Source organism: Lathamus discolor, chromosome 2, assembly GCF_037157495.1.
Source record: "Lathamus discolor isolate bLatDis1 chromosome 2, bLatDis1.hap1, whole genome shotgun sequence".
Classification (NCBI taxonomy): Eukaryota; Metazoa; Chordata; class Aves; order Psittaciformes; family Psittacidae; genus Lathamus; species Lathamus discolor.
In genome coordinates, this window is record NC_088885.1 from 14,055,036 (window position 1) to 14,079,206 (window position 24,171).

At 41.1% G+C, this 24,171-nt stretch overlaps 1 protein-coding gene across 8 annotated transcripts in view; it reads right to left on the reverse strand.

The window, feature by feature from the left end:
* The window catches only part of BMPER (BMP binding endothelial regulator), a 148,284-nt gene that overhangs the window by 56,150 nt on the left and 67,963 nt on the right, over positions 1-24,171 (reverse strand). For all 8 annotated transcript variants that reach the window (XM_065665813.1, XM_065665810.1, XM_065665809.1 and 5 more), the window contains 5 exons: positions 15,552-15,651; positions 12,211-12,320; positions 11,438-11,578; positions 9,215-9,319; positions 3,610-3,655 (listed from right to left, as the gene is read on the reverse strand). In XM_065665813.1, the coding sequence (XP_065521885.1) occupies positions 3,610-3,655; positions 9,215-9,319; positions 11,438-11,578; positions 12,211-12,320; positions 15,552-15,651 (502 nt within the window). The remainder of the gene's footprint in view (positions 1-3,609; positions 3,656-9,214; positions 9,320-11,437; positions 11,579-12,210; positions 12,321-15,551; positions 15,652-24,171) is intronic.

Genomic DNA, 24,171 nt, shown 5'->3' on the forward strand with positions numbered 1-24,171 from the left:
CTGAAATTGGTTTGGACACTTTCTAAGTAAGGAAAGGGAGGAAAAAATACAAGTTTACCAGTTAAGGGTGTTCTGGTTGCACATCTATAACTCAAAAAGGTCCCAGCTTTTTGAAAATAAAATGAAACTTTGAATGCAATTAGCCCATGTGCTGAATTAAGCCCTAAATCAAACAGAACACATTATTAACTTTTGAAAACTAGGTACAGAACACGCATAATAGAATTTCATTAGCTTTTCCGTAAAAAATGCATAGCCAGAGAGTACTTTCCTCATAACTGCTGCATAGTGCAGCTTGATATAATACACATTACAAGGTGTGGTGTCAAAAACTCCACAGGAGTCTTTATGGTCTATTTAATAAATAAAATAGCTATTCCAATTTGTCAAAATACATATTTATACAGTACACCATCACAGCTGAAATGGCTGAAAAGGTAAATCATGAACAGCGTTCCAGGATGAATAAACAATTGCAATCTTTTTGTTGATGGATATCTCCAGGGCAAGGAAATAACACAAGAAACAGAACTAGGATGGGCCTATGCTGTCCTTTAGTCCCACTCCCTGCTCTCACAGGTACCTACAATGCATAACCCAACCTTATTGTTGGTTTTGTTGGGATTTTTTTTTTTTTTTTTTTTTGCTTTGAAGAATATTTATTTCTATAAAAACACATAAAAAAGATGCAGGACCAGGTGAAAGGACCTAACTGCTAAGGCTGGATGCAAGTGCCCTTGAGTTTGGTTTAGCTCCATTGGTCATTTCGTCAAGTAAAAGAGCTGCAGAATGATTTGTGACAAATGACATTTTCTACCTCAGAAGAGGCCTTTACTACAAATTCAATGCACTGCTAGACTTAGATGACTGCAGTCCACTTGGGAAGAACTTCATCCATAAAGCCTCACAATGTCTTAGGTAAGACAGTGTTAAGATTATTGATCATGAGTAAAATATATCTATATGGTTGCAGGAGGAAGCTTTCGTACTGCATGCTGTAATTCCAACAAGATCTATCAATTCTTCTTTGTCAAGAACAAAGATTTAACTTCCCCTGCAAATTCCCATCTTTGTCTGGAGTTGAGAGCAGTCTGTTCATGTTATTGGAACTCAGGTTTAGTGTTTTCTTTTTTTAATATGAAAATGACCTCGGTCTAACATAGGATTACTAATTTATGGAATTGACGTCAGTGGTGATTTCTCTAAATCAAGCCCAAAAGAGTACATTTCATTACATTTTTACAGCAGCATAAACTAAACTGTTGAATTTTCCACTGGTATGACCACTGTGTTTAATTAGTGATAACTGTATGCCAGCCATGGACCTTAAACAGCAACATGCCAAAACTAACCATAGTTAATTTGGGCAACAGTAGACAAAAGAGACTCTCCAGCCCTTTAGGAGACGAGGTACTTTTTCTCTCTGTAACAACCTGCTTTGAAAATAATCTTTTTATTTTTTTAGGGTTCTTTTTTTCAGTTTAAAGTGTATGCTTTAACAACGTGACTGTTTTTTACCCACTTCACAGAAATTGGCTGCATTTAAACTGCACTCAAAGCTCTCCTGTGTACAGTATGTTCTTGTACCTCCCTATGTTGTTTTTACTTTGGAAAATTAATATCTGCTGGACCGCCAGAAATGTTTGGTGTGTTAATATGTGGAGAGAGGATCAACATGAGTGGGTGGCTGAGGGAAAGGGCTGCGCATATACATCTTATCTCAACAGAAACTGGCTGAATTAGCAAAGTTTCTAATTATTATCCGAGATCATCACTGAAATCCTTATGCCTTCTGCCTGTCTTCTGATGAGATTTACAGCAGTTCTAGCACAAATGTGGAATTATTTCCCTTCAAATGGCAACTGTTAAAACATCGATGTTAAAACAGTTAGTGGTAGCCACCACTGCTGTATGACAATGGGTATTTAAGCTCTTTGATTACATTATCTGATAAAAGCTGGGAATGGCTTTTTCATCACAGTAGCTTAGAATCAGCTCAGCATCAACTTGCATCCAAATACTAAATGGGTCCCCAGTGAGACACCTCTCCAAAAAGAGGACCTCTCTGTTTCATGTGCAACAGAGAAGCGTGCCACTGTGGGACAGTGCAATGAGCCTCCCAGCCTCATGTCTAGCCAGCTGGTTATCCTGAAGGCTCCTGGGAGACCTAACAGTCTGCCAGTACCTAGAAGGGTACCTACAGCGGGAAGATGAAGCCAAGCTCTTTACAGATCTTCATGGCAGGAGGACAAGCAACAGCAGCCTGCCCTTAATTTCACATGTCTTATAGCCATGACCATTCACTTATATTATCAAGGGAAGAAGTCACTGTCTTCCTTTTAACCCCTTACAGCATAAGGGTCTTCAATGTTGTGAGGGAATGGCTGGCCCCATTATTTTCCTCCCACTCTCACGTTACAAAAGAATATGAGAAAGGTTAAATAAGACTGAAACATAAGAACAGAGAGAAGCAAGACAGAGATCAATAAATTCATGACATTAATGACATGCCATGTTCAAGCAGAGGTCTGTACGAATTTCTCCTCCCCAGAAACTGAGCTAACATGAAATCAGCTGCTGGTCAGTTGAATCCCCTTTCATTTCTCCCTCTGCTTAGTATTATTTCAAGTGTTTCTGAGGTTGCCACTTGTATTGAATTTTGTTTTGATACTGAAGACTTGCAAGCTAAGTTTATTTTATCGCAAGTTACACATTTCAACATAATTCAGCTGTAGAGTGGAAAAACAGGTATTTAGCATATGGAATTCGTGCAATTCAAGAGCATCCAGAATTGAGTTGATCAGCAAATCCAATCTGATTTTAGCCAGAAGAATAGGAAATACTCTCCTTAAAAACCTGTTCCTTCTTTCAGCAGTCTTCCTATAAGTCATGAAATCCCATTTTAGCAGTATGTCCCTATTTGGAAAAGTACTTAAACATGTCCTGAAGGAAATACATAATTGTATTCTGTTAACTTCAGTGAAGACAGGTCTCCCTGTTGACTTAAATGGGACAAGCTTAAAAATAAGTATTTGTCTAAGTGCTTTGCTGACTAGGAGAGAACACAAGTGATATCATAAGATGATCATTCCTGAAGTGAAAAGGGATAAAAAGGTCATGGTTGAGGCTAAACATCATACAAACACAAGATTAGCTTTCTATTGTACTTTCCACTGCTGCCCCAGACTGTGTCTCAGATTTCTGCACACCTTTCTTTCACTCTCACAAATCATCTGCAAAGGTGTTGGATTATACATACACATAGCTGGGCTATTATACAAGTATAAAAGGCACCCAGTCCTAAAAGTTACAACTCTATTCATTTGCTTATTTTATTACCTACAAATTTCACAGGCCAACTATATCCTTAAAAAAGCAGCACCTCAGATTTGACCAAAAGGGTGTCATTTGGAAAAAAAATAAAATAAAATACCCAGGCATTTTACCTTAAATTTACAGATTTATAGGAGGCAAAATCTGTCACCAGCAATAATCACCTGCCCTTTAGTCACCTCTAAAATGAAGGCAGAAAAACAAACATATTTCTACTGTATTTATTTTCCCTGAAAGAATAAAAAAGAATTCAAAGAATGCAAAGAAAGAACTTACTTTCAGTGCAAATAGGACAGCATCCTTTCCTGTTCAGGATTTTACCCTAATTGGGAGAAAGAGAGGCTGATTTAATGAAAGAGGTTTTGGAGCAATGACTGTGTCATGTTGTAAGGCTGGATAAGCCTTTGAAAACAGTTCAAGTTGTGTTTGAACTCAATGCCCTGGTTACAGATTCAAATATCAGGTGCTAAAAACAGACAGAACTATTCAAAGAGCTTCCTGGCAGTCTTATAAGAAATGAAATACTAAAAGGGCTCTCTGTTACCACTTTTCTCTTTAGAGAGAGTGTGAGAGAATTTTGGACTCATGCATTCACAGATATCTAAAACAGACTAGTCATTGGGTTAACAAGATCACTACCTTTTTCCCCTCACCTCCTAGAGTATATGTATTTCTTATGCACACCCTTTAGTAGCATAGTACCTTAGTAGCCACACAGAAGCAATCTGCTCCACACCCATTCCTACCTTCCCCCAACATCATCCATTTCTCCACCGAAAGGAAAAGGAAAAGGAAAAGGAAAAAGGAAAAGGAAAAGAAAAAGGAAAAAGGAAAAAGGAAAAGGAAAAGGAAAAGGAAAAGGGCACTGGTAGAGATCTAGTTTGGCCAGATTTCTTTCACGGCTTAATCTTGTGGTATCTCTCACCAAATCATATTACCAACCATGGACCTATCTCCCCAGTGAAGTAAATGGGCACACATCCATCTAAAAGCCAACAATTTGGTCTAGTCATAGTAATATGGAAAGAAAAGGTCCAGTATTTATTTACCACTCTGCCAGGTCAATTTTATTTATGATCTGAGTCTTATACAAGGCTGGTTAGAAGCAGCCTCTGGATATGTACATTTACCCTCCTTTTCAGTCTTTATTAAATGAAAAGATGTTCTATCTGATCTTACTGAGATTCCCTAAAGCTAACCATCAAGCTAGAGGATAAGCCTGGGAAATTTCAGACTGAACGATGTGTTTTTCCAAGCAAAAACTGGCGTGGGTTATAGCAGAACTTAAAGTGATATTGGAGCTCACCCCCATTCCCATACAGGGGAGGCACAGGGATATGGAGCTCTGCTGCTCCCCAGCACCGAGCCTTTGCTCCAGCAGTATTTGACTACAGAGTAAGTCCCCTTCTGTGGGATCACTGCTCCTGTTCCCCACCAAGCAGGTGAGCAAGGAATGGCCAACAAGTGCAAGCAAACAGAGCTGTGCTATTCTGCCCACTCACCAGCACAGAAAAGCTTGTGAAAACAGCTAAGTAAGTGGCAGTAAGAAGTTAAGACCTTACAAGAAGCAAGGTCTATGCAGAAAGCAGGAGGGAGGCAAAGGCAGCAGGCCCTGTTGCTGTCTGCCTTGCTTTCTGCCTACAGCACTGCTAAGCTTTGACAGTGTGCATGGGAAGAAATGAACTCCAAGTATCTGCTGCAGACCAGAGCAGAGCATGCTTTCTCCTGCTTGCGCTTGACATACCCGTATGGCATGAATGAGAGCTTGGTGATGAGCACACTTGCACTTATCATCCGCAGGGCACAGAAGTTCAGTATAAGCTTGCCTTCGAATGTGCAACTGCATGTGAACAGACTTGAGGTATGTCTGGACTTGAGAAAAAGGCTGGGCCAGAGTGTCTCTGGCAGTGTGAGCAATGCCTTGATGTTTGTTTGACCACCAGAGCAAAGAGAACAGCTGAGGACCAGGCTGCAACCGGGAGAAGCATCTTAAAGCACCTGCTAGGACAAAACTTCCTAAAGGAGGAACAGTTAAAACTGCACAGAAACAGGGAGTTTGGCAACACGTATCTGTACGAAGGGAAGACGTGCAGCTGAATGCCACACACTGCACTGCCTCACCTCTCTGTTTCAATAAAAGAGTTGAAATCATCAGCCGAGCTGGAAGTGGCAAGAATTCAAGTGAAATTGGAATCTCCAAGGCAGCCTGCTGAGGCTGGTTACTTGAGCCACCATGTTGGCCCGAGATCCTGTTTTTGTCTTGTAGAATAAGGAAATCCATTATTGCTAACATGTGCTGCAAGAGTTCGTTAGCATTGAGGGTTCCCTTAGGAGTGGGCTAAGTGATGTGATCCCATTTTTCCCTATGAATATTTATAAGCAGACCACATTTAAGTCTGTCTATTTTCTGGGATATATTTTCTTTTTTTTTTTTTTTTTATGAGGTTTTCAATTTTATGTCTGAGGTTTTTATTTTCTATTTTTTTAAGGCAAGACTAATTGCAGGGGGAAGGGGGCTGTTTAGTTGTGCAATAGCAACAGCTGTTGTTTTTTTGTGCCTCGTTTGGCACTCTAGTAAAAACAGCAACTTTTTGTTTGTAATAATAACAGATGTGTCTAACATTAAATGCAGTCTGTGCTAGAGATGGGAGAACGTGTTCTGAATAAATTTTCAACTCACTTGGAGTTCACGGGTTCAAAATTCACCCGCAGAATCGAACTCTGCAAATGTCTTCACATGCCATGGATTTAATTCTATTAACTTTTGCACAGCCTTGGAGCACAGAAAAGGCTGGATGCTGTAGAACTCACCAGGCTCTCCTCTAGCAGTACGAAAAGAGACAATGTCCACAACCACCATTACCACAGGCTTACAGAGGTAGCAGGGAATGCAAAGGTGTAAGAAGAGGAGGTAAGGTGGAAAACGATTAGGATGGATAATGGGAAAGGAGTTGGCACAAGGCAAGAAAGAGGCTAGAGCAGGGCTATGGTAAGTGAATAGCAAATTAGGTAAGAAAAGGTCTAAAGGGTCTCTGAAACAGTCTTACCAAGCGTTGAGATTACTCCCTTCCTATGAAGTACTTAAGCATGTGTTTAAGCTTAAGCCCATACAGAGGGACTAACTTCAGCAGGACTGGACACATGCTTAATAGTTTTCCCTGGATGTAAGCCAGTGAGTACCGCCTCTCACAAGCTGACGCTCCAGGTAACAGAGAGGGAATATCTACAGAGTGACTCCATGGAGTCCATGGTCAGAAAGTAAGAAACAGAAACCACAAGCCACAAGGCTCACTAGAAACCCAAGGAGTTCTAGTGTTTTACTATAAATACGACAGGAGGGATTGAATTTGTCAGATGTATTACCTCCGCTGCAGATGAGAAGAAGCTGAGGAAGACCCTTCTTGTAATTACTGATACAGGATTAAATGCTCCAAAAAAGAATAAAAGAAACAGAAAAATGTGCCTAAACCTATGAGTAAAATGAAAGAAATTGCAGGAAGAGTCTTCAAAAATACATCAGCCTGCCACAAACACATTGCATAATACAAATGGTTTCAAGGTACTGGAAATTTCAGCAGAATTACCACTTGGAAACCCATCCTTTAGAGGAATAATTGGCCAAAATCTACATTGATAAACAATATTTCATCACAAAAAACCCTGCACAAAACCATGCAAGGAGTATTAAGAAGCATGGTAAAGCTTTTAAGTCAAGGAATAATACTATAGTTTCCTTGTGAATCTCCAACCCTTTCACACTCAGTTGTGTGTATCATAACACAGTTTTAATGAGATAACTTTGTGGCCTGACACCCTAAGGGACACTAAACAGCCTTTTATTCCACAGCAGGCTTCTATAGTCAGCAGAGACTGCTTACTGTGAGAAATGTCGTGAAGAGAGGGAAGAAATGGAGTTCACACCCCTGAAGTTTGCAGAGACAGCAGCATAACTCTGTGCATGATATCCAGACTTCCAGTATTACTAATATATCTTTATCTTGAATAATGTGGTGTGTTTAATTAATGTTTCTACATTTGTGACAGGGTATCTCATCAAAGAGAGCGGAGGAGAGATGAAAAGTAAAAGATTTAAATGCATTAGCATACATTATTTGCTTTAGAATTACTTGGAACCCACTTGGAATAGGAAAATAAATCTCACTCTAGAATTTACATTCTTTCTCCTACTTGTCCTTCCAATTTAGCTTGGAAGAGCAGAAATGTAATGTACCTGTAGAGGAGGATGGGTTTCCATGCAGTTTGCTGTAGGCTCCATTTTAAGGCAGGCAGCAGGCTGACTGGTTAGATAATGGAGGGAACGGTGCTGCAGGGTGACAAAGCTGGTCTTTTTTGCCCTAAGGAACTGAGAGCAGGAGTCTGAGGACTCAACTTAGCGATCTAAGGCAGTTTAGGACTTCACATTCGCCTTGAAGTAGATCATGTAGCAGTGCTGATCGACTTAGTTATGTCGCCACAGGACTGCGGATGGTGACCACTATGACCTAACACTATGCTCATTTTAGAAGACACTTCAACTGAAAACCTCAATGCTCAATTGTGTATCTGGGTACTGCTGAAGTGGTGTATTTCACTTCAGATCTACATTAAGCCATATCAGTTATTTGAGCTCAGAAGCAGCTTAAACGTTTGAAATGCATCAGCACAAGCAAAATGTAAATGAGATGCAGTGTGTGTGCCATGTTCTCAGCCAACAAAGAATTTGAAAAGCCCTGAAGAGTCCAGGCTCTCACCTCCTGTTTATGCTGCAAATGGCCTGATTGCCATGAGCCACATCAGGTTCCCAGAAGAGCAGCTCCATCTGTTCATACTTTCTACAATGTATGAAGCATCTCACGCAACGTCCATTAACAGGAGAACTGCCCTCTGCAGTGAGTGACAGGAAAAGGATGTCTCCTCTTCTGGGGATGCAAGCACTGTCACAGCAGAACAGGGAGAGCCAAGGTACAGGCCCTCTATTCTACCACTGCTTCTGGCTCTCAAAAGTTTACATGTATAAAGCTTGACAAACTAGAGTTTGTCATTGAAAATTTTATACCTAGGTGTCTATGACTCATATTTTCCCCACTGGCTTCCAGGATGGAGAAGGAAACACTGAGAAGGTGTAGTGCTAACAACTTGGCTCTCTGTTCTGCAGTTCTGTTCAAAGATCTGCCCCTACACGAGGTGCTATTTAGCACTCCCTCTTCTGAAAGCTTGGGCCATTAAAACAGAATGATTTGTCAGTGACAGAAATCCAAGAAATAAGGGCTGTCCTGAGCTCAAGGTTTCAAGTAATGCTAATTTTTGAAGCTATTCAGTAAAGTTACAATTACACCACTTTCTGGGTTCACTTCAGACTTCCAAATAGAAAATACTCAGGCGGCAACCGTAAGAGAAAGCGGCACCATGTGACTGAAATAATAAGCTTTGCTTTGCCTAATTTATATTTTCAACCAAGTATTAAACCTCATATGCATTTAGAAATATGCATATGCAAGACCAACAACCTCCTGTGTCTTGCCTTGACAATAGGCATGCTCTTGAAATATTATCATAGTCATCTCACCACCCTATAAAGCTATTGAATACATGTGAAAGAGATGTTCTAGTCCATATATTCAGGACAGAGGAAGTTAAAGAGAGGAGGAGAAAAGCAGCACAGAGCCTTCAATGCAAGGACAGAGCCAGGAAGCCCATATTCAGGGTAGAAGTAGCACACTTGGGGAATGCCTGTCTAAATGAATATGCCACATGATCCCTTCTTTCCAACCTGCATGCCCCACTGCCATGCATACATACTACCATACTACCAAGGAACACTGAAAAGCATAATGGTGGAGAAAGAAAAGAGAAGAAAGCTCTGTTCTCTTAAAAAACTCACATGAGGACAGCTGCTGACTGGAATGCACTGCTTCTTGCGACACTCTGTCTTGCCTTTTACACAAGCACAGATGGTGCAGTTCACAGAGGACCACATCTCTCCATCCTGCAAGAGGGAACGTGATACAGTATCAGCTGGGGTGGCAACAGGAAGCTATTTCAGCAATGTATCATTGCACAAGAAAGGATGACTTTTGCTTTTGGCACTGTGTCATTGTTTAGCCTAAATTATTTTGAGGTGTCTGTCCATGACCAGTCAGATTCAAGACAAAGTTCACATTCAGCAGGGTTTTCTTCTCTTTGGACCTCTAGGTCAGAAATCCATTTTTCCAAGGGTAACCAAATCACATTTGCATTTTTTCACCAGTGTCCTGCTTATTTGCATTGTTTTCTCTCCACTGTGTGCCTGAGATATGATCACACCTACCACCAATTTTCATTTAAGCTCACATAATGAGAAAAATCTGATTCACTAGGTTGAGTGACGCCTTTAAGTTGTTGCACGTGAAAGCATTCGATTAAGATGTCAGCATATAGTGAATTTATTCCCAGATGCTGCATCATTTTGGTTTAGGGCAGGAACGGTCGAATAATGAATCCTAATTTAGATTACTTACAGCACTTTCACAGATACTTGATCTGCTAAACATCTGAGAATGCTTAGAAGAGATACAGTGCTGAATTTCTCACGTTCAGAGAAGGTAAGAGAGTCTGTGTATAGTTCTCAAAGTCATAGGTGCAGAGCAAAATATGCCTCATGATCTTGTCCCCACTTATTTAGAAAGGACTGCTTGTGGAACTGCCCTGGTTCCTTATACACAGTGTTGCATTTGCCAAGTGTGGTTCCTAAAACATTCTGTCTCACCCACTTACAGTTTTGTGCTAGCCCGCTTAGAGCCAAAATGTGCCTGTTTTCTGTTTACAGGGCTGCTGCGAAGGAAGGGTGAAGATAGATCTGACAGGAACAGGCAGTCCAACCAGACAGCTGTGAACAATTATGTGCCCACCTCGACATGATGTTTTGACCAGAGTGGAAAACAGACTAAATTAGAAATGCCAAGGAGCCTAACTTATTCAGCACAGCATCCCTGGTCAAGGGCCGGCTCTCTCCTGTCTTTTGTTTCCAGGCCATGCTACCATTGCCTGATGGTTCCTGATGCAGCACATGTTCTTGTGGGCCACTAATGACTGCTCTCCAAGCATCTGCTGAGGTACCAGAATATATCACAGCTGGTTTTACATGGGCGTGCAAAAACGCATTCGCTATGCCCATTCTACTTGTGTTAGACCATTAACCTCAACAGAGCAATGCTGGATTTACCTTTTTGCTCACAAAGCCAGAAATCGGTGGACTGTCTCGTTATTTTTTCTCACTCCATATAATACTTTGTAATATAATAAAATCTTCACAAGAAGCAGGATATTTTAGTTGGGTGCCTAAGAAGAAGGCATGTGTTCCTGAAGCACAATAGCACCAGTGTGAAAGCGCCAATCACATGGTGTATAGTCTCAGCATACAGTAGGTTCACATGTAAATTCCAGAATAAACACTTCAGCTAGGTACACAAAAGATGGAATAATTGGGAAGTAACTCTGGCTGAGCAAACCAAGTATTCACAAAGATTTAACATTTGATCTGATTCAAGAGTCTCATAATTCACACAGATGGCTCATGTGGTGACAGAATCTTCTTCTGACACAGCGTAAAAAAAGCCACATCACTGGGAAAACCTAACAGGGTTTCAGCAATAGAAGAAGTGTTCTGAAAACACTGGGTGAGAATGCAGTAGGTAACAGTTATGGCTATCCCAATATAAGATGTCAGGGGTGCTGTCCTTAGCAGAGACTTGAAATGTAGTAAATCAAGATGAGTAACTTTCAGCCAAGACAAACTTTGCAAAGCTCCTATTAGCTCAGCTATGGAAGAGACTCTTTGGCTCAGCAGCTAAAGCCTACACACCACTCGGAGTATCTGCTCCATAAATATCAGTGGGAAAGCAGAGCACTGCTGTTTCTTACAAAATATGTATTACCTGTCATGAGACAGCAACTTGAATCTCTGCATACAGAGAGGAAGACATGTCTCACCAAGGACGAACTAAACTTTAACTGCTGTGTATTAGCAGAATTTACACAAACTCAGAAGAAAAATTGCAGATGGAAAGCTCCACAAAGCTTTGCTCTTGCAACGGCATCTATTCTTGAGCCACACCTGAAAATTTACCTGGAAGATCTTGTTGCCAAACTTGCACACACTCACTTCCTCAGGAGAGAGGTATGAGACACACTCCTTGCAGCAGTGGTCTTTGTTTTTATTGCATTCACCAGGAAGTAAGCACCTCTTCTTACATATCACTGTTGAATCCTAGGTAAAAAGACAAAGGGAAATCATGAAATCATCACGCGATGTTTGTGCTCCTGTGTGTCCTTACCATAGCATTTCTGCTCACTCAGTCATGCATCCACTCTCACTACAGCCCAAGTGCTCTGAATAGGTCAGGTTGGAGAAAATAAAAATGATTTACTGGATTAAGGGACTCCTTGGTGGCCTGTGAAGCTGAAACCCAACTTCTCCTTCTGCTGGCCTGCAAAATCTTACTGATTTGGTGACACTTTCATGCTTTTTACCTTGATGCGGAAGTGCTAATGGTTACAGTTCATGTTAAAGGAGCTGAAAAAAAATCACTGTCCTTCAGCGAAGATATGGTAATTTGCCATTTAGAAACATCTCTTTTCCTCTAATGAAAACTTGAAGTGGATCACATAACCTGAAGCAATTCCATTTTAGAGCATGCAGCATCAGGCAACACGTCTCAGCTGAGGCAATCAGTAGCTTTTTAGACTTTGCTAGCACAACTGCAATGCTCTTCAGATCAGATTCTCAGGGACCACACAAGATGCCAAAGAACAGTATTAGAGCTTATAATTCCACAGCCCTAAAATTACTGCCAAGCCAGATGAGCAGCGGCATGCAATATCAAAGCACTGCGGACTTACCTTGCACGTACACACTGTGCAGTTGTCATAAATAAATGAAGACCCATTATCATACACGTTGCTGTGAAAGAGACAGCTTCCAAATGGGAGGTCAAACACTTTCCTCTGTCCTGAATATAAATAAACAGTAATAGAAACAGAATGTGGTTGAAAAGATGCCATATTGTCAACAAAAATAGTAGGGCTTATTGTCACCAGACCAAATTAATGTGCAATGTGTCATTTGCTATGTGTTTCCATTTTGGTGTGAAAAAAAAAAATGTGCTTTTAACAGTTCACTGTTCTTCTAGCACACATGCATCTGTACAAATGCTGCTGTGGGAGGGAATGTAAATATGATTTATGGCATGTTTATATTGGAAAAATCTTTCTTCTCCTTCTCATCATAAAGTGCACAGCACAGCTAAAGGAATAAAAAGTAAGCCCTGCAAACTCTTAGGGTAGGTACACTTAAACTAGTTTAAACAGTCTTTAACATAATGTAATAACTTATCAAATAAAGCAGCCTTAACTGGTTTTAGCATATCTACTTCAGGGGTTCACAGCAGCCAAACTAAATCAACTCGGTGACAAAGATGCAAAAACCCCAACATAGGTGTTGTCTGGTCTCATTAAGATAGCTTAGTGTACCATGTTCACAAGGGTTGCAAGAAATACAGGCATTTGCAGCATTTATGAGCAGAATGAGGGCAACACAGGCTATTTAATTTCCATAACCCATAAAACATTTGTGTTTCATGAGACTGAGGCAAGGTTAAGAGCACTATACAGGGAAGGCGGCATCAATATCAAATCCTTCCTAAAGTCCTGCAATCTTGAAAGCACTTTTACATTCAAGTTGCAACACACTGTGGTCCTCCAAGCTTCTCCTGTTCCTCAGCTTGTTTCCTAGTAGGTTATTTTAAACAAGCAATTATGATACACAAACATGAGCTCTTTACAAAAACACTACACTTATCTTCCTTTTTTTTAATACCTTCCCCTGTTTACTTTTGGTGGAAGCCAACTAGTAAGCTCTTTAATAAGTGGCTGCCAGTCTCCTGGCTTATCATTTCTGAGGTCTGGTATCAGATAGGCATCAGTTCCAAGATAGGGAATGACAACCGTAAGTGCATACAAGAAGCCACTAAGTATTAGGCCAATACTTTAGGTCTCAAACCACCATGTGCTGGCAATTCTGCAATTCCTTCCCTTTTCAATAGTTATTGATAAATGTAGGACAGCATAAAAGAAAAAGGTCCCATTTTCCTCTGAGATGTAAGTGAACAAAGGATAAACACACAGCAAAATCAACTGGATTAGCCTTGAGTTTTTACAAATCTGATGTTAAAATAACTATTAAACAAAAGTTAAGAAATAATTGCTATTTTTCAGTTAGACACAATTTGAACATCTCTCTTACAAATTAGCTACCTTGGGCTAATTTATGCTTGTATAACCAGCCTTCCATTTACTGAACGTGTATCCTTCTGAAAAGGCTTGATTCCTCTTACATAACTGATATATAAAATCAGCTGAGGATGCTCAGTAGCCCTAAAAGAAACTGCTCTACAACCATGCACCACTTACAGGCAAAGCCTGACCACAGTCCTGCCTGTAACAACACTTCTACTGCTCTATGTGGGGCCAGGATTTCAATCGAATAACTTATGTCAGCAAGTGAAGTCCAGTTTTTTCTCACACCCTCTTCCCATGCCTTGCAAACCACCCAGTTCAATTCTGGGTGGCCAGCCCTGTTCAAATGGTTGGTAAAAAACCACTGACAAAGGAGCTACCACTTCTAAAAGATGTGGTGATGAAGATACTGGTTTAATGTTTGGCTTTGCTGGCCCATAACTACTAGTTAAACTAATAATTCAAGTCCCAGTAGAGTCAACTGCATTCTTCTAAATTATATATGCTGAGTATCAGGAATTCAATTGCAGGGAAATCCTCCACATGATACTTTAAAAGCCTTGCCTCAGCATCCCTGAAAATGTTTCTCTTTCCTAACTGCCATGTGGTGTGCTACACATCCCTTGGCTCTGCCTCCACTAAAAAACTTCCAACACTTCCTTGTGAATAGACATTATCTATTACAGACATTTCTGATGAAAAAAAGAACCTGTAGAAAAATCTCCACGAAGAAGCCAAAAATTAAAGCTGGGTTTTGAATGCCTGGGTCAAGTAGGGGAAGCTTCAGTTGGGAAAAGCATGGGCTGGAGAGAACAAGCGAGTTTACAGAAGGAAAGGAAAAATGTCCTCAGTCAAAATAGCAGCTTGCTGTTTGGACTGCTCTCCTCTCCATTTCATTCCTCTACTGTATTACTCTCTGGTGCTGCAGTTAAATATTCCAGGCTGGTATTTATCTGTAGCACTTCTCAATTAACAAGTAAATAGATAAATAAATTGATAAATAGATAAATTCAGGTTCGTTTCAATCAGCCAAAAATGTTAACTCTTATAAGAACCTGGAACTCTCTGGCTTGCTGCCTCCAAGGCCAGACCTCTTTATATCCCTAACCTATCCTTGGAAATAAGACTTTGGATAGTAGTAAAGATATGGTCAAAATGACAGTAAGTTTCTGTTACAGAACTGGGAGTTATCAACTCCAACATTTTTCCAAACCTAGTTATAACCTCACAGACAAAATTAAAGTTAATTTACTTGGTAGGATAGAAGTGCTCCTTGTTTATGAAATAGAGGGACACATGCTGAAGGACATAAATCTGTGGGATCTGTGGACATGGTAAGAGCAAAATGAGGACTCTCAAAAGCCATTGCCTTCCTTGGCATGACTTGGAAGAGCTAATCCTTCATAGGGGCCTCCGACTTCTCCTTTAAAATGTGTTGGAGAGATGTAATTGAAAATACTCTTGTCTGAAACAGTGATTCCACCTTAAGAGGCAGACTCCTCGGTCCTTGGCCTCTCTGACAACAGCTTATAAGAATGCAATTCCAGTCCAGAAGTTTCCTCTGACCTGTATTTCCTCAAAACCAAGAATGCAAATGCACACTTCAATAAAAACATGAGAGGGTGAGACCTTTTTCTTGTGGCAAACTGCAGCAAAACACTTCCTCCCTCCTCAACCTCCTTTCTACAATGTGTAATGAAGGCAGGAAGCATCTCTGTATTTGTGTTCCTAAGCAAGCCAACTGATCTACGCTCAAACGGTCTTCTGCGGCTGCTTACTTAGAACTACCCATCACAACCCTACACACTGATGCTGAGTACCTGTAGATTATAAACTCCTGTGAGCATACTGTCTCCCAGAATTGTGTTGTGAAATACTGGTATGAAAGTTATTACACAGAAACATACCATACCAATTACAAAATTCCCAGGAAAAACACCACTCACCTAAGCATTTGGGGCAACACTGTCCAGCAGGAATGTGACTGAGGTGCTGGGGACATGAGAGAATGGGGCAGACTTCTCGGATGCACTGTGTCCGGCCACCCTGAGGGAAAATAGCCTCAGTTACAAAGAAAAATAAAGCAAAATGTCAAGTAGATGTGTACAGACTGGTAACAAGCCTTGAAAAGTCTTAGCCAAAGCATTATCTGCCAACAGAAATCTCTGCTTACATCAGGTACGCAAGAAACCTACTGACTTTCAATGCTTTCAATATTGCTTGCACAGACCTTGGATTATTCATGTATTTTTCATTCTGTCAAGCAATGAATGTAGTAGTTGAAGAAACAGTGTCTTTCTCTGTTATTTCTTGGTGTAGATATGAGAAAGCCAGGGAGAATAAAATCATTATCCATGAACCTTTTCGGATGCTCAAAGAAGTTATTGAGCCATCTTTTATATTATTCTTCACCTCCTGTGCTGTGCCCTTCTAGGCTTGTCTGGAACAGGGATTAAGTGCTGAAGCAAGATGAGAGCAGGTGTTCTTCCATTATATCCATGACCTCAGAAACCAAATAAGCCAAAATCACTTAAGAAAGCACATTTTTGTTAGCCTCCAAGCCCAACTATGCGAAGCCAGAAGGTCTGCTTGCTTCAGAGAACTGAAATGCAAGAGGGTATATGACATAAGCAGCCTGGACTGGATATATCCTGGTGCATCAATGAATATCAGAAACAGAGAGAGGCAAAAAGCCCAGCACAGGTGAAAGCACAGAATATATGCCTAAGATTAATTCAGTCAGAACAGATCTTTGTTCTCATTCTGCCCTGTTGCCTGATTACTTCACCGTGCTTACAGAATACTGTGTTCAGATCTGGATTCTCTACCAACATGTGCTCCATACACTCATGCGAGGTCCAGGTTGTTACATGTTAAAAATCAGTATGCTTTTATCTCGGCAAGGGAAGTAAGTCCTTTTCATCTAACCACCCTGCCTTATTTATCATTCAGAGCTGCAGGCTCATCCTAACAATAAGCTTTGTGTTTCTGGATGCTGTGATGGAAGACTTATGAACAGCCTCTTCCCAGCTACATGCTGGATGCCTCTCGGGGCTCCCTGGGGAGAGATGGAAAAAGCTGTTCATTCTGAAGAGCTCTATGCCTGAAATGATGGTATGCATTTCCACTCCTAATGGTCTTAGTGAATCATGTAAAAGCTTTTACATACAGGCAGACCCCATATATACTATTATACAGAAAATAACATCCTGACTTTACCTCATTCCATAAGTTTTCAGGCATTGAAGTCTACTGGTCCCATGGGGCTACCAAAGCATCCTGAATGCATGTGGATAAGGACTACTCATAATTCTTTCACTGCGGCATGTGGGAACACAGAGTTTATTGTAGACTGAAATGACTGCTCTAAATTAAGGGTCAGACCAGAAACTTGACAAAACAAAATGAATTCTTCACTGATGTTCCTTATGATGCTTGGGGAATAGCTCTGTGAGAAGAGACACAGGTGCAGAATGAAAGAGAAATACCAAAGAAGGGCTCTTTGAAGCAGTGCTGTCATTTCTACCCAAGGAAAAATGCTAAGGGAAGACAAAGTTCAAACTTTGGTGACAATTCAGCACATGGGAAAGTTGGGCATGGAGACCTCGGCCACTCTGCTGACAGGATCAGGGATATGTCCGTGCAAGATAGAGCGATGGTCCTACACATGGTGAGCTCAGGTCCTTTCTTGCAACCTTGCTTATATACATAATACTCACCTATTCTATGTCTCTGTGGAACTGCTCTGGAGCCTTGCTTCTCTGAAGGATTGAAGCAAAGCTCAGGTTTAGCATATTACTGAGACATTGCCTTCACAGTTGTTGTATAAATATATTTTAACACAAAATGCCATGGATAATATGAACTATTTCTTCATTTCAGCCTTTTTGTTATAGCTCCTTTTTTATCTGATGTACCAGCCCCTCCTCTGCACAAAACCTAGTCCAGTTTCATCTCTCTCTTTACCCCTGCTTCCAGGGAGGGTAATGCTGCTTTTTAACACCAAACTCTACTCTAACTTTCTGCTGTCCCAGATAGGCTCTTTGGCTTGAATATCATGCCAGGTGCAAGTTTAAAACCAGGCTAAAACAGATCAACTTGTACCATTTAAAGTAAGAAAAATTCAACTTGCCCTACAGAGCTTAGAGAGATAACTCATTAGGCACTATAAGGAAACGGTAAAACCTACACAATATTTCTATTTTCTTAAAAGTCTCAGTCATCACAATTCAAAACTCACAAAGCAGTCAGAACATCAGCTTTCAAAGCAGCATTAGCTAGTGCTGCCAGTGCTTTCAATTGCATGAAATAGAGCCAGATAGATTAAGAAACAGTGCAACAAAAAGTTCAGTCAAAAAAATCGAGGGAAAAATAACTCCAGAGAGCAAAGACTGGCTCTAGATGGCCTATGCCAGGGTGGGAACTGCACAGTAAACACCGTGCCTCCTCTGCCTCCCAATTACAGCTACAGCTTTCAGCTCACATCTCCCTGTTAAGCATAACATCTCCCAGGCAGCCAGAATATTCCAGGTCTGAAGCAACACCTTCCAGTAAAGCAAAGACTGAAGTGGAAGCCAGCACAGACCAATAAAGTACAAATGACATCTTCCTGTGAGAAATACTATTCAAGAGCTAAGCAAATAAATACTTGAGCGATAGTTAACATGAAGCCTTAATCAGGGATGCTGCTGCAGCCCAAGTCCTCTGAAAGGAACAGGTTTTGTATGAAATCTACAGTCTACAATGAAAAGATTCATTTTTCACCTCAGAGACAAACAAAACCACTGAAACGCCTGCTGCCACCTCATACCTGAAAAACAAAGCTAGAGGCTCTCTGGCATCGGCTCAGAGGCTGGTGCGCATTGAGGTACTGTCTTGTCTCAGCAGCTTTCTCAAGAGACAGAAGAGAGGGGAAGATGAAATAGCATTTTCTAATTCTCCCATGAGAGATCCTTCTTTGAGAAAGCATGAAGCTATTCTAGCTACCCATTCATCCAATTCTGCTAAGTTCCTATCTTGACTGTGATACCTCATTGTTCAATAAGGACACAAGAAACTTGGCAGAGTTGAGAAACAAACCCATCCATGCTGTGGCTGACTTTGATGGAGCTGCTGGATGAATGACAGAGTATGTTTTTTGCGCAGGCTACCCCGTGCCTGGTGCACAGTATGTGTGCAGCCTCTGTGCTAGGAAGATGGAGAGGAAAATGTCTGCAGAAGAAACTGTCCAAGAACTCCCCAAAGGCTGGGAGCCAAGCCAAGAGTCTTGGGCTTCATCTACCATGAGGCAGAGAACAAAGATCAACAACAGCAGAGCTACCCTTGTTGTAGGCACGTTTTGAAAGCACTCCTGAAATCTCAGGACAGAGGTTTTCCATACTCCCAATTTGCTCGCTACTGATAACGAGCATGCCTAAGCTTAATAATGTCTTATATAAATATTATCTAATGTCAAAGGTTAACTCAGGATTATCAAGAACCGTGTTTTTTGAGGGACTCTCATTTTCCATTTCACTTTCAGGCTTTATTTCTGTGCTTTAGTGAAGCTATAAATCATCTAAAAAAGATTCCTCCCTAGTTTTGCCCCGTGTTCACCTTGTGCTTAAAAGACTCTGCTAATCCTCCAACAGAAGTAACATTTCCATCTATTTCACAGAGTATTTCATCTAAGTGCTGGCATTAGGATTCAGCTCACAGTGGATTAGAGGCATTTACTTTTAACTTTCATTCTAGAAGTGTGAAAGGTTTCATTTGCTACCAGTGAGGCTATCCTTATGAGGAAAAAAAAATATGTAGAAATATCAAAATCACATTTCTTTCAACTCCAGAATACATATTCCAGACATTAGAGCAAGGTCAGATGCACACTGTAGCTTCAGCAGGGGTTGCTGTAAGAACTAAGACAGATATTCAAGATTGTCTCCAAATACAAATAAAGATTTTATGCCAGCAGCATGAAAAATACCTTTGAAAGTTCAGCAGGGTCACTACTAAGCAAGTCTGCCCCGTGCCAGTGACAAAAGAAGACAAATAAATACACAGTGCAGGTGACTGCAGCCACCATGAGATTTTAAAGAGACATTACCATTTTTGTGACAGTAATGGCATAAAGGCAATGAATAGAAATCTGCTGATATAATGATAGACATTTTGTTTGAGATTCAGGTAGTGATGAGTTTTACCACTCTGGAAAATAAAAAGATTAAGGCATACAAGGATTCCTACTTCACTACACCACATTTGCTGATGCGTATAAGGCTTCCTATGTGAATTGGGTAGTGTATTTGCCTGCATACACTTGATGGTCACCAGGAGCTCTGCCTGACTTATTAACTACCGTGTGATAGTAAAGACTTTCACTACCTCCCAAACGTGTACTAAATACATAAAAAGGGTCAGCAGCATGTACTATGCAAACATTTTCAAAACTCCCCTGGAATCACACGCTTGTAAACCCATACCTTGATATTACAATGAGATGTACAGTCCCTGATGTGTCACGTAAGTCAACCTCATGCATGAAAGTGAGAGGATAGAGTATTTAAAGTGTGGTTTTAATCTTGAAATAAAATTGGTGTTCTCTCACAAACCAGATGAAAGACCTTCTGCACAAGAATGCCAGTGCCGTATGTGGGAGACACTCTGGCAGTAACTTCGCCCTTACACAGTATTTCAGGGTCCCTGAAATAGCCATGTCATGCATAATGAGAGCTTCCTGGAAGGGTCACTGCAGGGAGAAGGTTTTAGGAAATGCACAAATTAGCTAAACAGTTCTCAGCATAAAAGCAAACAGCACATCAATCAGTTCAGCAGACAGACAGACAGACAGACAAGCCAGAGCTTTCCGCATCCCTGCAGCCTCATCTATTGTCTAGACTAGGATTTTAAAAACGCCTCTTTAGAAAGCACTGGATAAAATTCAGAATAGGAAGATCTTCAGCTTCAGTTCAAAGCAGCAGGTATTTACACTTTCTTGTCTGTACTAAGTTTTTTAACTCTGGACCTAGATCTCAAACTCTATTTGCTGATATATCACTGCTATGGGAAGGCTTTAGAAAGTGGTCCTAGTGACAGTCTAAAGTGGTGTCCTATAAACTGCTCTGAAGACCTCACCTTCATTTTAACACCAGATCACACAGATTAGTGAGGATACAAATTATTGTCTTAAACGTCTTTAAAATTGCCTGAAGCTATACGGATTACAAGAAAGATTTTTATGAATAAGTTTCTAGACCAAACTCTAGGGCAAAGTAAAGGCACAATTCTCAAACGATCCTTTCTCTCCATCTGATGCAAAAGCATTCCTTGACACGACCATGAGAAGCCTAAAGAACTCCATCAATTTCTAGCAAGTAGAAGTTTGACTCTACCACCTCTCCCTCCATGTGCATCCTTATGATACAAGTGTACTACACCTTATGATACAGGTATACTGTTTGTGTCACCAACAACCTGCGTTAATAAGAAGGTTCTTTAGTTGTTTCCAAATACTGTAAATTCATGTCCCTGAGCTCCTAGTACATTGCAAGTGTGGTTGCAAAGTGTCACAGAGTCAGAACGTCTTGAGCAACCAAAAAGCCTCCCTCTTTTGGAAATTAATATGTATGTGGTTGTACCCAGCTAATGAGGAATTGACTAAAGTATCCATTAGTTAGTAATTTAGGGTAAGAAGAAGCCTCTAAATACTGTTATGCTTTCCCTCAAACAAATACCATGTGTACAAAGCAACTTGTGTCAGTGCCAAGCCAATCGATCTTGCCATCAATTGCACTTCTCAAGAGCCATATTCCCTAGGTTTGCTTAGATGAAGAAAAGAAGTTTTCTCCTTTCCAGAGGGAAGTGGTGGGCTGTGTTTGTTTGCTAGGTTCCTCCTAGAGAGTGAAGTTCACTGTTCTGGGGTATAGCACCCCACTTTGAAACCGGACTACTGGGGAGATGCTGGTCCTGGTTCTGTCAAGTTTTGAAACACTATTTGCCCTGACTCTCCAGTCGGAGAAGGTGAAGGATCAGGGTATTTACTCCCTTGGATGAAAGGGAACATTGTGGAAAATGAAACCTTCGGTTGCACAGTAGCCTTCTTTAAACATGCACAGGCAAGGACACCGCTCCTAAAATCTCACAGTTGCTTGAACTGCAGAAGAGCTCCTTGAGGAAGGTCACACAGCACTCTCCTCTCAACTGGGGGACACAATAGCCAGCACTTGGTCATATTTCTCCACTCTAATAGCGCTGTGCAGAAGTGTTGCTGGGATTATTCTGCATCTGGCTTCACAATCCAGCTGACATCAAACCACTCACTGACCCAACAGCTGAACAGCCAGCAGCCATCACCCCTCTAGGGCTTACACACTGAGCTCTTGGCTCCATTGGAATTGATGCTGTAAACAGCCGCCTTCACTTGGAAGCCTTGAAGAGTTTAATCATGGTGTGTACTTTCCCCCTTGCAGGCTGATTTCCTAAGGAAAAAAAGCTTATGCAGGCACAAACCAGGCACACCTGCAGCTTGTGAATCCCTGATCAGCTCCAGCCACAAATGATTGATCAAGGGACTCCTCTAAAAAAGATCTATAGAGATGAAAAGGCAAAAATTAAAATGACATTAAGATCTCAAGGACATTAAATTCCTACAGGTTTTGCCAAAACCAGATGGCTGCAGAGAGTGGAGAGCCCCCATTTTCTTCCCCAGAGGGTACACCAGAAAGCATCCCACAGTGTTAGGCAGCAGCTGGCTGTCCAGGCAGCATCTCCCACAACTCCTGCTTTTTGCCTGGTGCTCATGTCACAAAGATGCTGGAAGAAAGCTCAGATTATTGGAGTTAAGGCAGTTAAAGGAGCAAGGGCTACACATCTATAGAAACAGAGTTTCCTTATTTCTGCTGCTCCTGGAACAACAGCTCTATTTCTAGATTAGCAGGGGCAATGGGACACAAGACAAGTCTGTGCCCCATACCTATTGCATTATTCCCATGAGATGAAGCATTTTCTTCCTGTCTTTCCTGTTTCTTTTTCCCCGGTACCTACATGGATTTATGATACCTGTGTTCCAAACTGACCTTCAACTACCCTAAGTGCTGAACGCTTTCAGCTGGAGCCTACATACTTGTTCTTGCTTTGGGAGCTCTTATTTTATTGATCCTTCTCCTAGACAGTTCAACAACTCGGGCTTTTTCCAGGGGTAGATCTCTTTCTCTCAACAGATTTCTCCTGCAAGTAGAAATAATGTGTTGCACAAATTATTCTGTCTTTTATTAGGTACTTTTAAATGTCTCTAGTTATTTGCAGAAGGCAGAGCTTTCAACTCTGTAATGTAAGTGCCTATTCCTTCTTCTGCTAGTTGATAGTAAGTGAAAAATATCACTGCACCCCAAACACCTTTGTGGGCTGCTTAATTATCCCAGGCCCTATTCCTAGCAACAGAACATCACTTCTCAGATGTTTTCCCCAGTAAGAGAGTATCTAAACAGTTATCTTCATTTTCTCAGCTTTACCAACAGTGCTCAGTGCTCCACAGCAGGTTAGTTCTTGCTTTCAGCATGGAAATGACTGGCCAACATCTCAAATACAGCTTCTTTTCCTCTAGTTTCAATCCTTTCACATCACCTCCATCACTTGCTGCCATTTCACACCCTTATTAATCAAGCTCTCTTCCTTGCTGCATGTCTCACTAAATTGATTGCTGCCACACGGCCTTATATAGTCCATGCTGGGTAGAAGCATTCAGACTTCTGAAATTAAAACAAGCTCTTTATTAATAGAGAGCTACGTAACAGAGATGCTGCAACCACAGATAGCCCTGCATGTACCCTCTTGGTGTTTCCTATAAACCAGACACCCTTCTATAGGCTATGCTTCCCCTTCTAATCTCCCTGCCAGCTGCTGCACAGGGCACACACAAACAGTGCCAAGTCATCTTTCTGAATGCTGCTAGGGACAACAGCCATAGAGATCTAGTGTCATACAGCACTTACTATAGCGCAATGTCTTTCTACAATGCTGCATGTTAGAAGATATACAGCTGGTGGAAGAGGTGGATGCAAAGGCAGAATGTAGGCAAGGACTGCATCAGAGATCATACAAATCACTGGGAGTCTTTCCATTGACTGTCAGTCCATTTTGGATGACAGCATTTTGAACAAATGTCCTAAAGGTTGGACAGAGCAATGGTGAAAAATGGGCCAAGACAACCATGTAAGCAGGAATAGGCAGCCCCACACTGCAGAAAGGGGCAGAACTCTACACCACCTTGAGGGTAAAGATCAGCAGCTTCATGGAGAGAGCAGAAGGGAAGCAAAGACATTGGCAAGGAAACGATACTGGCATGCCACTGCAGGAGAGAGTTCAGCTATTCATAATTAATTGAGCTGTTACACCAGAGGTCTCCAGTGACTATGGAATCTTTGCTGTGAGCCACATGATTATTTATTTCTTATCTAAAATGAAGAGTTGCTATGAAAAATTGCAACAAAACATATTATGCTGGAAACTGTGGCCAGAAAAACTATTAAAAACCACTAACAAACTTCTTCGGCTTCTTCTAATTCATGTCTCATCCTAGATAATAAGAAA